The following is a 15,789-nucleotide window of genomic DNA, read 5'->3' as shown; positions in this document are numbered from 1 at the left end:
TGAATAAACGCAAGTGTACAAACAGGGTCCAAAATTAACACTCTGTAAGTTCCAAATGAGAGTTAAAAACTAGCTTTAGCGAGTAAATACAAAGTAAATGTACAAAATTTGGAATGCAAAAATCACAAGATTTAAAGCTAAACCAACAACCCAAAGGAGAAGAAGAGGATATCTCTCTATGTAGAGAAGTAGAAAAATGGAGAGATGGATGAATGGAAAGAGAGGGAGGAATAAAATGCAGGGATGTGCACCTAACCTTGAAGGCGATGGAGAGGTGCGTGTGAGGCCTAAAGGCAGACTGCGAGAGGACACAGAATGAGTTAGAACATGATGGGTGATTGACAGCAAGACAAATGGCAGTGATTGGTTGTATGAGGTGGGATGTAAGAATAATATCTCCTTCCTCAAAGTTATAGATTCATGGAAGTGCATAAATAAAGAGGTTTTGATCACTAATGCATGAACCACTATTTCAGTTTGGGGAAAAAAGGGGAAAAAATAAATAATCTGGACATCAGGAGAATCATTTCAATAGTGAGTAATGCTAAATATTTTGACAGGCCAAAGCAAAGTAAATTTCACAACAGTTGTTGTGTGGATCTCATTTTTTCCATTCAAAAAAAAAAAGAAAAGAAAAAGAAAATGAGCTCGACTATTCAGTATATTCTGCAAAAATTTAATTTAATCATTTTAATAATAATAATGTTAATTTAATAAAATATGTACAGAGATTCTGTTTATACTCGATTCTTATTATCTTACTGCAAAATTTAAATAAAAATTATTTAAATTGTCAACAATTTATACTTTATGGTAGTATTTGTTCTATTGCCTCCTTTTTAAATTTGTATTGCCAATTGAAATAAAAGTCACAGTATTACAGTACGTTGTATTTAATCCATTAAACACTTTAATATGAAATGTGACATTTTTATCATGAGATTTAGCTTTTTTTTATATTTTGTTCAGCTATACTCATGTCATTTGCATAAATAGTTTCGATCTTACAGATGTTCGAAAGATCAAGCACTCTCAATTGTGCGGATGGCAGGATGGATGATTGTTTCAGCCCCACAGGAAAACAAACTGTGACACACTCAAGATAAACTAATGTATCAGTTTCAGAGCAGAACAACTGGAGCGTGATGTCACGGCACTCACATCAAACGTCATTTCCAGAACGTTCTTTGTGATCTGCAGGATGCCGGAGTCGCCCAGCTCGCCGGAAACACACAGCCAGGGGTTGGACGTCGTCATTGCGTTACTAAGTTTCTTGATGGGAATGATTACAGCCCTGTATGGAATCACTTAAGATGCAAAAAAAAAAAAAGCATTATACAAAAAGACAGAAAAATTCATGAGTTAAAAATATATTCTAAGTTCTAAGTCAATCAATCGATTCGTCAAGCAGCATCAAATCAATATCAAGTGCTGGATATGCTGGATGAATACAGAAGCTGTTCCCTGCTGTTTTGTACGAGTGTTTGCATCAAATATGTAACCAAATATTCAAGATTTGGAGGAACAAATGTAAAAAATTGAATATACATCAACTAAGTAGATACAGTCCTGATTTGCATATCTATACATCTGTGTGTCTCTCTCATTCTGTGGGACGTACTTATGGTGGTGAAGACGCTGGTAAAGCAGAAGTAGTCCACAGCATTCAGACTCAGGAGATGAAAGAGAAACTGCTCTTTTTCCTCTTCGCAGCGCAAGAAGGCGTAACGCTTGTACAGCTTCCTGTGGGAACATCGCATACTTAATAACAGGTGCACTTACTTGAAAGGGGTCAGCATGCGTGCGCTTGTTTGCGTCACTCACAAATTCTTGCGATGAGCATGTTTTTTGGTGTGTATGTGGGATTCTGAAAGCCTGCAGGTGTGTGCGCGAGTGTGGATGTGTGTTAAGTATTGTACGTACTTGGTTAAGGCCTGGTTAGACAGCAGCTGTTTGAGATGCTGGGAAAGTAGTTTTTTCTCTAGAGACAGACGGATCCAGGCACGTGCTCGACCTACATCGGTTTTAATCTCTCCCATGCTCTGGATGTGTCTGAGAAGTCAAAAGAGAAAGGATGAGGAGGAAAGACAGAATCAAAAGCAATAATGTAATTCACTGTATGTGGGTTGAAGAGGCTGCAAGCAATGCAAATCAATCACTTTTTTTAAAAACATCATCTTCTGAATTATACGACCAAAACAAAGTAATACGCACTACGGTATACCACATTTAACTGTCCTCAGGCAATAAACACACCTCATATCCTGTATGACGGATACACGTAATGCAGGAAGACCAACACTGGACTCTGGCTTCCGTTTTTCCTGGCCATTACACACTGTGGAGCAAGAAACAAACAGTTTTAGCACTTACAGCAGTTTTAGAAGAAAGAAAATCGCAATTTTAAATCCCTTCTTGAGGTACTGTTAGCCTGCTTAGCATGTAGAAGTGTTGCTAAGCACTAAAACATAGTCTAAACATACTGTATACATGAACACAAACCCTTCTAACTATGCAAACTGAATGCCAAAATGTAATTTAAAACTCAATTCAAGTGCGTTGTGAAATTACTATAGCAGTTATGAACATGAAAAATTAGCTTATATGTCCCTTTCAGTATTTCTTTGAGAGGCACTAAGCAATTTAAAAGTTAACTAAACATGTTTACAACTTAATTAGGTCTTGAACTTCCCCTAAACCAGCTTTAGGTCTATAAAATAAAATAAAAAAAGCATATTGTTTTTTTGTTTTGATTTTTGCATACAAGTTTATTTACACTTCAATATGGATGCAGTAATGCTAAATGTTAGCAATAACACTTGCGATCAGTATCAGGCATACAAAGCATGTCAAGAACTTTATCAAATCCTACTTTAATCACTTTTTGATATATTTACATATGACAAATATATCACAAACAAGGTTTTGCATTTTGTTTTCACATAATTGAGTTCAGCCAACTGTGCTAGAGGCGCCAAATGACAATTTATGTTATGCGAGTTGAACCTCAACTATTTCTCGTCTTATGAACTCATATGCATTTTACCTGGAGACTCTGACAGCTGTTCGTTTTTCTCTTCTCTCGTCTGGTAGTGCAATAAATGAGACCACAGAGCAGACTTTCCCTATAAACCAGGATAACAGCACACAGTGATTGCCAGCGTTAGCTTGTATGTGTTATAATGTGAAAAGCATTTCCAATTGTTTGTGTCTCACCTGTTTGACCTGTAGGCCGTGGCTCCATATTCTCTCCAGTAGGTCACACAGACTGGCTATGAGTGTGTTCTCCTCCAGGCCGGTGATGTTCGCCTCTCCATGTCCCAGTTCAACAGCCTCTCTGCCCATTTTCTCCACCAACATACGTTTGGTCTGAACATCCATTGATAAACATTAAAAACAACATACCAGACATTTCAATCTTGATTGAGTCTAAGGTCTTTAATGCAGCAGACAAGTGGGTCAGACTAGTAATTATGCTTGTACTCAGAACCCGGTTCCCACACTTCTTGACCAATGCATTTCTATGACTTTTCCAAGACCTGTCCAGCTGTTTATGATTACTAGATAAGGATATTAAAATCATTACACAGAGATTGCTGGAGCAGATTTTCATTTGTATTGTATGTTAAGCATCAAGCTTTCAAATTAATAAATGCATGTGATTATACTTAGTTTACAACTGTCTCCAGTGAAACTCTCAACAAACTGACTAATGTCATGAACAGTGACTTGAATTAAATTCTACTCTCCAAAAAAAATCATGTCTATCCGATTAACTATTTCAAAGCACAAAAAATCATTTAATATTAAATATAATTTCATATTAATAAAGTCTGTGCCCTAAAATATTCTGCTGAGAGTCACCAAACAGACTCATATTAATAATAATTTTCATGATTGTATTAATTTATTTGACTTTTTAGGGATAAAAATAAATAAGTAAATAAATCTAAATTATTCCACTTTTTCCACAAAGTTTGGAGATGTACCACTAAAATTCTTGTCAACATGAATAGCCAAATATTTTTCTTCATGTCTTGGTCAATAACCATAAAATGGCCAATATTATGATTATATACAATTTTGTCATTAAAAATAAATGAATTAATTTAGGTATCACAATATTAAAGAATCAAAAATTTATATTCATTTGAAGATTTGCTAAAAATTAAGAATTTAATAACAATGATAAACAGTGTTTTTAAAGAATAATTTTAAGTAATTTTTAAGAGAGCAAAGCAAATGTATTTGAATATGAAAAAGTGTGAAATTAGTATATATATTTAAATAGCCACTATCTCAATGCCAATAAGGAAGTAAATAAATAATGGATATCGGCTCCAATATCGGCTTATAACCAACATTCTTTATTTCCAGGTATTCTATGGCAGTGGGAACCTTGTTAAAACACACACACACACACACACAAATAACATCCATCTGTGCATAATAAACTCATCCTGACCTTCATTTTGCATTCTTTCAGTAAACCCTCCACAAACTTCCAGTTGGTCTGAGCGATGACCGCAGGGGACAAGTCTGATAGTTTGGGTTGTCTCAGGTTCTTCCCCAGGTTACGGGCCTCCTGCATGTACTTCTACACAAAGAGATCAGGACACAGACATTTAAAAGAGCAAAGTCATTTAAAAACGTTTAATATACCTTGCTTTCTTTCCAGAAAAACAAGATCAATTGGGCTACAACCGGGGGTTGATTATAAAGCAGAGGATTTTATTCTTTGTTGTGGGGTTTATGATTGCGGAGTTACTGGGACGGTAAATGCTCACTACTCAAACTCCGGCGTGTGGGAACATCCAGGGGCAGGATTGTGTGCAGCAGAGTTCAAAGGTCACTGTGTGTCTGAGGGGGGGAAGGGATTTGAGGACTTCTGACATCATGTTAAGGGCATGTTAGGAATGTTTTAAGTCAGTCATTTAATGGCAGGCCTCCACATACCAGACAGCAGGCCGAGAAGGACTTTTTAGGCGGTTTAATAGGTGGGGGTGGCGCCTTATCCCACTCCCAGAAAGCCATAGAGTTCTGCAGGAGCAAACACCCCTCCACCTGCCATGAGGTGGTACGGCCCACACAGCATACAAAAGCACACAGAAACAATGAAGAAACAATAGAAAAGAAAAAAAGCAGCATGCACATGAATGCAAGAAAAGACAAGCAAGAAGACACTTGAAAAAAAAAAAAAAAAAAAAAAACAAGCTCAGTAGTAAAAGAAAATGGAGACAAATGAAGAAATGAGAACAGGCAAATTCACTAAAACCCCAAGAGGCCTTCGCATTAAGCATGATTCATCAAGAACCATTTACAAGTCAAATTTCATGTAAATCACTTCCAGCCCTGAAGACCATTCATGTGATTCAGACATCAAGAATCTGTGATTTATGGAGAATTACTGTTCATTTTCATAATTATAAGTTAATAGCTCACTGAAAAACGATGTAAAATTCTTGACATGAGTCATACTGTTCCTTGACGTGTTTATGCCAGCAACATTTAGTTCCTGTACAAATCATTCTTTTGAAAATCAATCAGCCAATTTAATTTGCAAAACTGGTCTGCAATTCAGAGATTCGGTTGTATTGGTTATTTATCAGCAAATAACAACTTACACAGTATATGGGTTATTTTAATTTTGCCATTTTAGAATTATGTACCAAAATTATTATTTTTTAATTATCTTTCATTTTCAGATTTAATTTAAATTTAAATTTTTAGAAATTCAATGTCATTAATTTATAAATAAAAATATTTTTTTATTTATCTTTATTTTAATTTCAGGTTTAATAATTTTAGTTGCTTTGGCAACTAACTAAAAAAATACATGAGGTTACTTTAAGCTTAATTTTCTCATCTAATATTTATATTTTATTTCATTTACTGAAAACAGTTTGTAATCGTTTTGATTTTAGTTAACAATAACAATGGAAAAGAGCGACAGTTATAGTTTTTAAAATAACTTTTGTGTTCCATAGAAGAAAGTTAAGTCTTACAGGTTTGGAACAACATGAAGGTGAGTAAAGGACAGAATGATCATTTTTGATTACACTACTCTTATTTACTTTGTGATTCTGCCAACAATCAGCTTTATCTACCATCTGACAAATAAGACCCTAGGAAGGCACCAGTATAAAAGAGATGGAGTAAGTAAAAAGACTCAAAATGGAAGGAATTACATTAAAAGTCTGTGCTAATCAAAGGCTGCATACAGAACAAGATGAAAAGAAAAAGGAGGAGAGAGAGGTTGAAGAGGAAGAAAGCTGCAGTCTTACCTCTTTGAGGTCGTTGTCCAGCACAAGATGGTCGTTCTGCTGTCTGTGACGGTCCACTCTGCGCTGAGTCGAGCATGTGCGGTTAGACCACCTGATCAAAGAGAGTTTCCATTATTAGATTATCCCACACACACATTGATACAAGCTTTAAAGAGTTAGCCTTAGTGTTTTTTGCCACAAAGTAAATGAAAAGACAGCTAAATAAATAACAAATTTGGTTATTGAATATTGAAGTGTGACTAAAAACTGTTTTCATTTAAAACAGCGCTTTAAAACTAATATTGACACTGAAGTGTTACATGCCCTACTCTGAATGGTCAATCTCCCATTACGGTGTCATGTGCCATAAAGAGGACTCACTTGTTGGTGGGCCCTGAGGCGAGCACATCAGCCTGTAGTTTGGGGAAGAAGCCCTGCTGGTATTTTCCTTGGCCAATCTTCATATCCAGCAGGTGAGGATGGATGGCTGTGTGGTCGATCTTTCTCAGCCTTTGCTCTATGGCCTGAGCTGGGGAGGAGAAACACAGCTCGAGTGAGAGGGGTTAGGCATTGTGTCATGACAGCTCGAGACTTGAGTCTTGAAAAGAAATCACTTCAGAATATTCACTAATAATAGGCTGTAAGCTTGAGGCTAGACTTCCACAACAGTAAAATAAAAGTATTTGAAAATAAACGAATGTATGAGCAAATCTACTCTTAATTAGATACACTTTGCATGGGTTATTTTAGAATATCATTTTATAAATAATGAGCTTCAGTCATGAAATCTGAGCGAGTGACATGCATTTCAAAATAATATAAATATTTAAAAATTCCAAATGTAAAATAATAATAAAAACGAATAATAAACCAAGTATAGCAAATAACTGATAATAAATATTATTATTATGTACTTATATAATAATAATAAAAGCATAAACAATAAGTATTATTGTATTAAGAATAAGATAGCACTATTTATCATTGATGAGGTCAATTAGAATTATAAATAATAAAACGAGTATAATTTTTATTGTATATTGCATAGTTTTTAATAAATAATTTTACTTTTACACATGAACTTCAATAAAGAACTATGAGCTGTGACTAAGAAAAATTATAAAAAGAAATAAAATAATTAATAATAACTGTATTACTGTCTAACAATAATAATTATTTTATTTTATTCTTAAACAACTATTGTTGTTGTTGTTGATAAGCCTGACAGGAAAAATGAAGTGGCTACAGTAGTTAGAATGAGAAAGCTTCATTGATTCTTTTCCAGATACTGGAATAAATTCAAACCTTGTTTTCATACTAACATACTCATTTACTGCCTAGCATTTTAATCATGCAACTAATATACCAATCAACGTTATGACTTCCACAGAGCATTTTGTTTTTGAAAATCTTTTATAGGGCATCTGTGGGCAGCTTGCCATTTCAGAAGCACATTTTTTAAGCCAGAACAGCAGCATCCATCTTCCAACAGTGACCTTCAGTGTGACAAGAGGTTATTGACCTAACAATGGTACTGAGGGCTTAGCAAGCAGACGCGCACTCAACAATATTCAGCACACATACACAGGCTTCCCAAGATGGCACAATAAAGCGCCAGGCGCCCGTTCTTTTCTTTTCAGCATTTGGCAGCCTTTCAAAAGCGCTCCATTCACATGACTCATTTGAGGACACACTCTTCAGTTCTTTCATTCTGTGCTCCTCTCCTCATTTTTCAACCATTTCTGCCATCTCTCTTTCTCCCCGTCCCCCCGTCTCCTCGGCCCCTCAGTTTCCTCTTGAACTGTCACTTTCTATAATCATCTGGGCACATACACAGCAGCTATTTTTTTTCTACAGGCTTCATTAAAATTGAAATACACAATTTGTAGTGACAGAGCAATGACTGAGGAATAACCATCGGTTCAGAAAAAGAATGATGAAAGGTGCTCTGCTGAGGAAATGATTGCACAAAAATCACTAAGGCAGAAAATGAGAAGACATTTTCAATGCAGCAAAACAATTATTTCTGAATCTGTTTATAGAGACAAAGAACACTGAACACAGTATAAACCACCCAACAGTAAAATAATTTCAAAAGACCTCAAAATTGAATCAAGATGAAATAGCATTCCATTTCTTTTTACTTGTGCAATGACAACCATACAAAATTAGGGGATTTAGTTTTTTTAAAGAAATTAATACTTATTTTAGCAAGGATGCATTAAACTAACCAAAAGTGACAAAAATTATATTTATAATGTTACAAAAGATTTCCGTTTCCAAAAAATGCTGTTCTTTTTTCTGTTTTCTATAATAAGTAATATTTCTATTGATAATAATGAATAATTATATTATTGAACCCCAAATCAACATATTAGAATGATTTCTGAAGGATTTAGCATGTCACACAGAAAAGTAACAACATCACAGAAATAAATTATATTTTAAAATATTGTTTTCTATTTTAATTTGTAATAATATTTCACAATGCAACTGTTTTTCGATTCTTGATCAAATAAATGCAGCCTTTATGAGTATAAGAGACTTCTTTCAAAATATACAATAAAAAAAATCTTACCAACCTCAAACTATGGAAGTGTATATTCAAGTGAAATAAGATATTCAAGGGGGAAAAAAAAACAAAAAAATATATGTTTGGTTGGTTGTATGATTTTATCCTATGGGATTTGATGAGATCATGAAATGTCATCCATATTCCATGTTTTTTGGGGTTTTTTTTTTTTTCTTTTTTTGCCCCCTCATCTGATATTGTTTGGAAAAAGAATAACTGTTTGAGTCAGAGATCGGCAATGTTTTGAAAGTGGTAGTAGAAACTTCAAACGGCTTAAACAAGTGACTCTGCACATTAAACTGTGATAAAACATCAAATACATTTTACTTTAATATGTTAAGAGAAATCAATCTTAATGTTTCTTACCCGCCTCTTTGAGGAAAGTGCATTTCTGGTAAACTGATGAGCGCAAGTTGGGTGCACGAACATTGTAGAGACGGGCCTTCTCAATGCGTCCGTCAAACACTCGAAGGAGGGGTTCTTTCTCCTCCCACTGAGACATGATCTTGTTGTCGATGAAGGTGGCAAACATTTGTGTTTCGATGAAATGGGACAGGAAGGGCAAGTACGGTTCCGGCTGGTCGGAAAGGAATGAGGCCTGAAGAGAAATCATATGAAAGCACTTAAATGGATGTACCATCTGACCAATACAAAAGTGCCTAACCAGACTACAACAAATCTATTAAGAGTGTGTCTAATTAGTTTTGCGAATAAGTGTGTAGAATGTAAGTCGTCACCTTGTCAAAGTTGTGCATTTGCTCTCTATTAGTCAGCCAGGACTCCAAATCTGGTGAGTTCTGAATCACAAACGACTCATAGTCCACAAACATTGTCGCAAAGCGTGCAGCGAACACCTCCCTCAGTTGTACGTTCAGTTTAGCATTCCTCAGCTCCTCTTCCTCGGCAGGAGACCTTCCTCCGATGCCCTCCTCTCCTATGGCCTTCTGCCCCGCTGCCAATGCCTCCAGACGGGCCACTTTCACTCCAGTCCTTTTGGCCAGAGCCTGCAGACGTTCCAGAGTCGGGTTGCCCTGAAGAAGTTCCAGCACGTCCAGCGCCTCTCCACCGAGGTTGCCATTCTTGCTGTCATCCACCAACTCACTCAGGGATGTGCTCTTCAGCTCCTTCTCCAGCATGGAGGTCTGCGTGCTGACAGCTGGATTAGGGCAGGAGTTGCCCCCCTCAGGAGACAGACCAAAACTTAGCAATACCTCACTGAGTTCCTGGATGAATTCGGTCTTGTTGGGGAACTGAGGGAAGTCTTCAGGCAGCTCGATGCAGTGGTTGTCAATGTCAACAAAACACAGGTTCGCCTGAGGAGAGAAAGGAGCCGTGCAAATTAACATTTACGCCTCAAGCCACACATCTAACGCTGTAATTGTAGGAGTTAAAGTTTTGTAGTACAACACTTCTATTATTTGTTATTAAATGTCACCAGGCTGATTTCTGTAATTACACTTCAACCTGTACTATAATACAACAATAAACAATAATGCGGTCACAAAGGAAATTTGTTTGAGTGTAAGTGAGGATAGCAAAATAAAGTAAACTGTGACATTATAACGCAAAATTCTTCATACAGTGGACTACAAGTAAAACGCTTTGACCTGACCATGCTCTGCTGAAGTGTTTTTTCTTTAATTGCTAATGCGACCTATTTACACCACAGACTGAACAAAATTAAGCATTGCTTGATAATTGGTTGACCTAAATTGTATTATCTAATTGTGTACTTAAATTTAACAGCTGACACCTATTTATCCCAATTCATTACATACCTTTCTATCAAAGTTATCTGACATTATCAAGATGAATTTGTTCTGACACAGTTCAACTCGGAGTTCTTGTCATATTATTACCATTTTCTAAATTATAGCAAATAAACTGATAATGTGAGAAATGTTGAAGGAGTCTGAAAATAATTTGGTTTGACTATTTATAATTTTTTTGGTCAAATATATACGAATGCATGAATGAATAATATAATATAAGTAATTGAAGACCCAAAAATGAGTGGATCTTGGTACAAAAATATGTAATCCAAAATAATAGCCTGGCAAAATACTCACTACATTAACATGAAGATTACATTATAAGACAACTTCATTGTGATGTGCCAAACAAAGAAATGTCCAAAACACAAATGCATGCTGGGAAATTACAGTATTCAAACACACACATTGACCCAATGTTGCAATAGAAATCATCAGCTGTACTGACCTAATACCCAAAGCCAACATCTGGAATTAGGTCAAATCAATCCAGTGGATCATTAGAAATCTCACTGTGTGACACATTGCTGTTCAGTCACGTGCAATGCAGCTCATGCAGTCAAAATGCCCTCAAGTGAGTGTGTGTGAGAGTGACCTTGTTGCTGTAAAAATAAATCAGTCAAGCAGAACTATCCATTCTGTCAGGCCACAATGCTGACAGCCTGTCAGAAACCAGCATTCAGGCCGGTATGCATATGCTTGACCTAGCTAAATAAAAACACTACATCTTTTAAAAAATGCTAGTTACTTTAGGTTCGTCTTTATTTAATACGAGTACACATAATTTGAAATGTGTGTCAGATTTCTTTATATGTACTTTTTTTAATGTCTCCTTTTACAGTGCTACATAAACATGAGCATACATGTTTGCGCACAATTAGGTTTGTGTTGTACTGTAAATATGCATAGACTCATTGCATACTAATACTGTTCCCGATCAGAAGAATCCAGTTCTAAAATGTGTAAAAACAAATGGACAGGAGCTGAAGCATAATAATTTAACTAAATGTCACTGTTAGCCATACTTGGAGTGCTGTTACACAAGGACATATCAGAAACCTCAAGTGGTTTTAAAGCAAGGACAAGGAACGGTTGTGAGGAGAGGAACATTTTAGCAGAATCCAGCTTCAAGAGATGACTCTCTCAAAATGCCCTGTAACAAGGTCAGTGAAAAAAGATGGTGGATGAGGCAAAATGTAAATAATTGATCATTTTATTGCATTTATTATATTTCTCAATTTCCCTTTTAATGAGTTTTATTAGAATATTATTTCTAGACGTTCTACACTACTGTTCAAAAGTTAGTTTTTTTTAAAGAAAGAAATTAAAACTTATTCAGCATGAATGCATTAAATTGATCAAAAGTGACAGTAAAGACATTCATAATGTTAAAAAAAATGTTTTTTGAGCAGCAAATCAACATTAGAATGATTTATGAAGGATCATGTGACACTGAAAACTGGAGTAATGGCTGCTGAAAACTCAACTTTACCGTCACATCAATAGACCACATTTTAAAATATATTAAAATAGAAAATTCTAATACAGGGATTCTTAATACAGGGATTAACAATATTTGTGTTTTTAACTGTAACAAATCAACTTAATCAAATAATTGCAGCCTTTGTGTACATAAAAGAATTTGTAAAAAAAATAAAAAAAATAAGTCAGAATCCCAAACTATTAGTTTGTATAAGCAAACAGAAACACAAAAGTGATGCAGTAAAAAATGAGCCATCTCCTCTATTGTTCCCCTTCGGTCTCGCTCTCGATGCCATTAGTCTTTTTTTTCTGGGTCAGAGTGACTTCAAAGAGAATGCATAGCAGGGAATCTGGATGTTGAGTTACGGAAAATGGGATTTAGGGATGAGGATGTTGGGAAGCCTTGCAGCATCCAGACGGACAAACCATGAATAATTAACCTCTGCTAAGAATTCTGATACAGCACAACACAAAAGAAACGAAGGCTCTGAAGCTAATGTAACACATCAAACATGCAATGTAAGCAATGTATTCACTCTAAGAAATAAGAGGGAAACATGGACTGTAAAAGAAGAGCCTCATACTGGTCAGGCTATTTTCAGCAAAGGCCTCTGGTGCTTTTTAAAGGCATTAAGGGCGCTCTAATATGTAGATCATCCATCGTCACCAACCAATCTGGCTCCAAAGTTATAAAGCCTCTTAAAAAAAACAGGCCACTTGATGGATGCCTCCACATCCCAGGGATTTCTAAGTGGCTATGGTGAGAAAAAGTGTGTAAATGTGCAGGTTTGTGCAGGTTACCTCTTGAGGCAGCTCTAGTTTGGAGCGGTCCGTGCCCTCTTTGGACTGCAGGCCCATGAGATACGGCACAGGGGCGTCCAGGAAGTGCAGAAGTGAAGCGGGTAGGATGGGCACATACACATGCTGCCACTGGAATGGGAACAGCAACGTTGTGATTCCCTCTGCAACCACCATGAGCCTCTGGTAATCTAGATGTACACAGACAAAAGAAAAGTCAATATAAAAATTATTATAAGAAATCATTCTACAATACATGTGTGTAAATACATTCACTGAAATTCACTTTTTGCCACCAGCAAGTGAATTATTTAAATAAAATTTACCAGCCTTAAAATACGTCTTACCAGCCATAAAAGTGTATTCTGTATTATAGAAAAATAAATAAATAAACAAACAAATAAATAAAATGTGACCCTGGACCACAAAACCAGTCTCAAGTCGCTGGGTTATATTTGTAGCAATAGCCAAAAATACACTGCATGGGTCAAAATTATTGATTTTTCTTTTATGCCAAAAATCATTAGGATATCAAGTAAAAATCATGCTCCATGAAGATATTTTGTAAATTTCTTACAGTAAATACATAAAAACTTAATTTTTGATTAGTAATGTGCATTACTAAGAACTTAATTTGGACTTAACTTTAAAGGCGATTTTCTCAATATTTATATTTTTTTGCACCCTCAGATTCCAAAATATTCAGCCAAATATTGTCCGATCCTAACAAACCATACATCAGTAGAAAACTTATTTATTCAGCTTTCAGATGATGTATAAATCTCAATTTGGAAAAATTGACACTTAAGGTTTTGTGGTCCAGGGTCACAAATAATAATAAAAATAAATAAATGATAAAGAAATCAAATTTTTAAAAATAATAATGTTATCAATGCATTTTCTTTTTCTAAAAGCTAATCATCTATTTGTTTTTCCCTACTATACTATATATGCATAACATCAGTGAAGATCGTAACCATGAATTATATTGAAATTCCTAAAACTGGCCATCAAATCGGTTTTATTAAAAAAAATTATTAAAGTTTAAGTTATTTTTTCTACTTGCCTTTGGCACTTGATAATGGTTCAATTTAAGTTAGATGAAAAGAAACTTAATCACATAATACTCACATAATAATGGTGGACTTACTAAAAGAGGGCAATGTTATTATTAATAGATGTTTCTCCTAAAAATCCCATCATTTGTTTATATGGAGAACAGTCAGAGGAATTCATTAGCATGTGTATCAGCTTGTGTTCACTGAAAAGCATATGTGCTGCAGCAGGGTAATGTAATATTCATTAGGCTCCTCCACATTTACTCAGTCTCCACATCAAAGGCCCTGCAAAGATGCACTTGCCAGCATCAGAACTCAAATTTACATGCTTAAACAAGAGATTAACTGATCTGCATACAGTGAAGACTTGAGTCAAACACAAACAGCCTGTAAGCTTGATATAAAAGTAGAGCTTGCCAATTGGTTAATACATTTGAAACTGAATTAAATCACAATTATCATAGCATTAGAAGTAGACACAGAAAGTCAATATGCTGTTTGGAAACTGCATTACTGTAATAAACAAATAAATCTATATTTCTAAACATATTTTGTATTTATCTTATGTAATAATAGTAAAACAAAAAGAATACAATGAAATAAAGAAAACAAAAATAAACCAAAACCAATATGCACCAAACAAAAGCCAACAAACCCAAGTGAAAGCAAATGAATAACAAAACAAATGAAAGCAAACAAATAAATCTGGACAAGGCAGGTGCAAACAAAGACCAAACTAAACAAAACAAAACATTTCCTAAGCTAAAATTGTAGGTTTCTTACCTTGTGAGTAGAGGAGGATCTGCATCTCTAGTAGGACACAAGTAAAAATCTGCACCAGATTTTCCACTCCTAACAACTGGAAGGCCTCGCTCAGTGGGAAATCAGCCAATGGCAGCTCCCCGACACCAGGCCTCTGGCACAGGATAGGTTCATACACTCCGTGGAACTTTAAAGAACGTCCAGGAGGCGGCAAAGGTACTTCATAGAGGATGTTGTAGATGTAGCTTTCCAAAGGAAGTGGGGGTGGCTGATGGGAGATGACAGCACGGTGCACCTGGGACAGGAAGCGTTTACAGGAGTGCATGAAGGGCATGGGCGTGATTAGACACATAGCTTTGGACACGTACAGAGTGTCGCGAACAGAATCGTAGCCTTCGCCGGAGCAGCCACAACTCCTGTGGCCCCCTTGTGAGGAGGAAGTTGAGGATGGAGACTCAACTTCATCCAGGCTGCTGGCTAAAGAGTCCATACTAGAGGAGGATGAGGAGGATGAGGAAGAGGATGATGATGAAGGGCAGTTATGGGCAGATGCATTATGCTCTGCTTGGTGCATCTGGTGTAGCGTCTGCATGGCAGAGCGGATCTGAGGGCTGGTCACCTCCTCGTAGAAGGTGTGAACGAAACCATAAGTGCGAGATCCGTCTTCTCTTGTGATGAGGAAAGAGTGGAACTGTGGGGTATGACTGTCACGCTGGGTTCGGAATGACAGACCTTTGGGCATGCAGAGCTGAAGAGAAAGAGAGAGAAAATAAACTTATTGCTTCAGTAACTACACATTTCGTAATGTTGCCTTTGTGCATTTTTATAGATACAGGGCTTCTACTGTTTACATTTCCAGCAACATCAAAAAACGAAGTTAACCTTAGCACTCCACTGAGAAAAAAAAATATTATATGTAAAGAGGCTGTTGTCAGAAGAAATACAGCCAAGCACATTATTCCTCTTAGATGATGGATTTTCCTCATACTCTGCATTACTTTAGTGGATGTACAGTGAGAGATGGCACCTGTTAAAAGTTGGCTGGTCAATATGTTAAAGATATGCATTTCATTCCTCAAGAT

At 36.1% G+C, this 15,789-nt stretch overlaps 1 protein-coding gene across 4 annotated transcripts in view; it reads right to left on the bottom strand.

Annotated features, from left to right (window-relative positions):
* The window catches only part of LOC306861252 (DENN domain-containing protein 5B), a 43,050-nt gene that overhangs the window by 4,308 nt on the left and 22,953 nt on the right, over window positions 1-15,789 (bottom strand). Inside the window, exons 4-18 of one of the 4 annotated variants that reach the window (XM_079403428.1) lie at window positions 14,729-15,455; window positions 12,891-13,078; window positions 9,573-10,148; window positions 9,202-9,433; window positions 6,645-6,792; window positions 6,285-6,375; window positions 4,957-5,064; window positions 4,466-4,597; window positions 3,217-3,369; window positions 3,047-3,125; window positions 2,257-2,338; window positions 1,924-2,052; window positions 1,622-1,743; window positions 1,162-1,307; window positions 257-298 (exon numbers count right to left, since the gene is read on the bottom strand). In XM_079403428.1, coding sequence (XP_079259554.1) covers window positions 257-298; window positions 1,162-1,307; window positions 1,622-1,743; window positions 1,924-2,052; window positions 2,257-2,338; window positions 3,047-3,125; window positions 3,217-3,369; window positions 4,466-4,597; window positions 4,957-5,064; window positions 6,285-6,375; window positions 6,645-6,792; window positions 9,202-9,433; window positions 9,573-10,148; window positions 12,891-13,078; window positions 14,729-15,455 — 2,955 coding nt within the window. The remainder of the gene's footprint in view (window positions 1-256; window positions 299-1,161; window positions 1,308-1,621; window positions 1,744-1,923; window positions 2,053-2,256; window positions 2,339-3,046; window positions 3,126-3,216; window positions 3,370-4,465; window positions 4,598-4,956; window positions 5,065-6,284; window positions 6,376-6,644; window positions 6,793-9,201; window positions 9,434-9,572; window positions 10,149-12,890; window positions 13,079-14,728; window positions 15,456-15,789) is intronic. The other 3 variants (XM_079403430.1, XM_079403429.1, XM_079403431.1) reach the window with 3 other exon arrangements.

This window comes from Barbus barbus (genome assembly GCF_936440315.1).
Source record: "Barbus barbus genome assembly, chromosome: 42".
NCBI classification, from domain to species: domain Eukaryota; kingdom Metazoa; phylum Chordata; class Actinopteri; order Cypriniformes; family Cyprinidae; genus Barbus; species Barbus barbus.
This window is presented reverse-complemented; position numbering and strand designations above follow the sequence as displayed.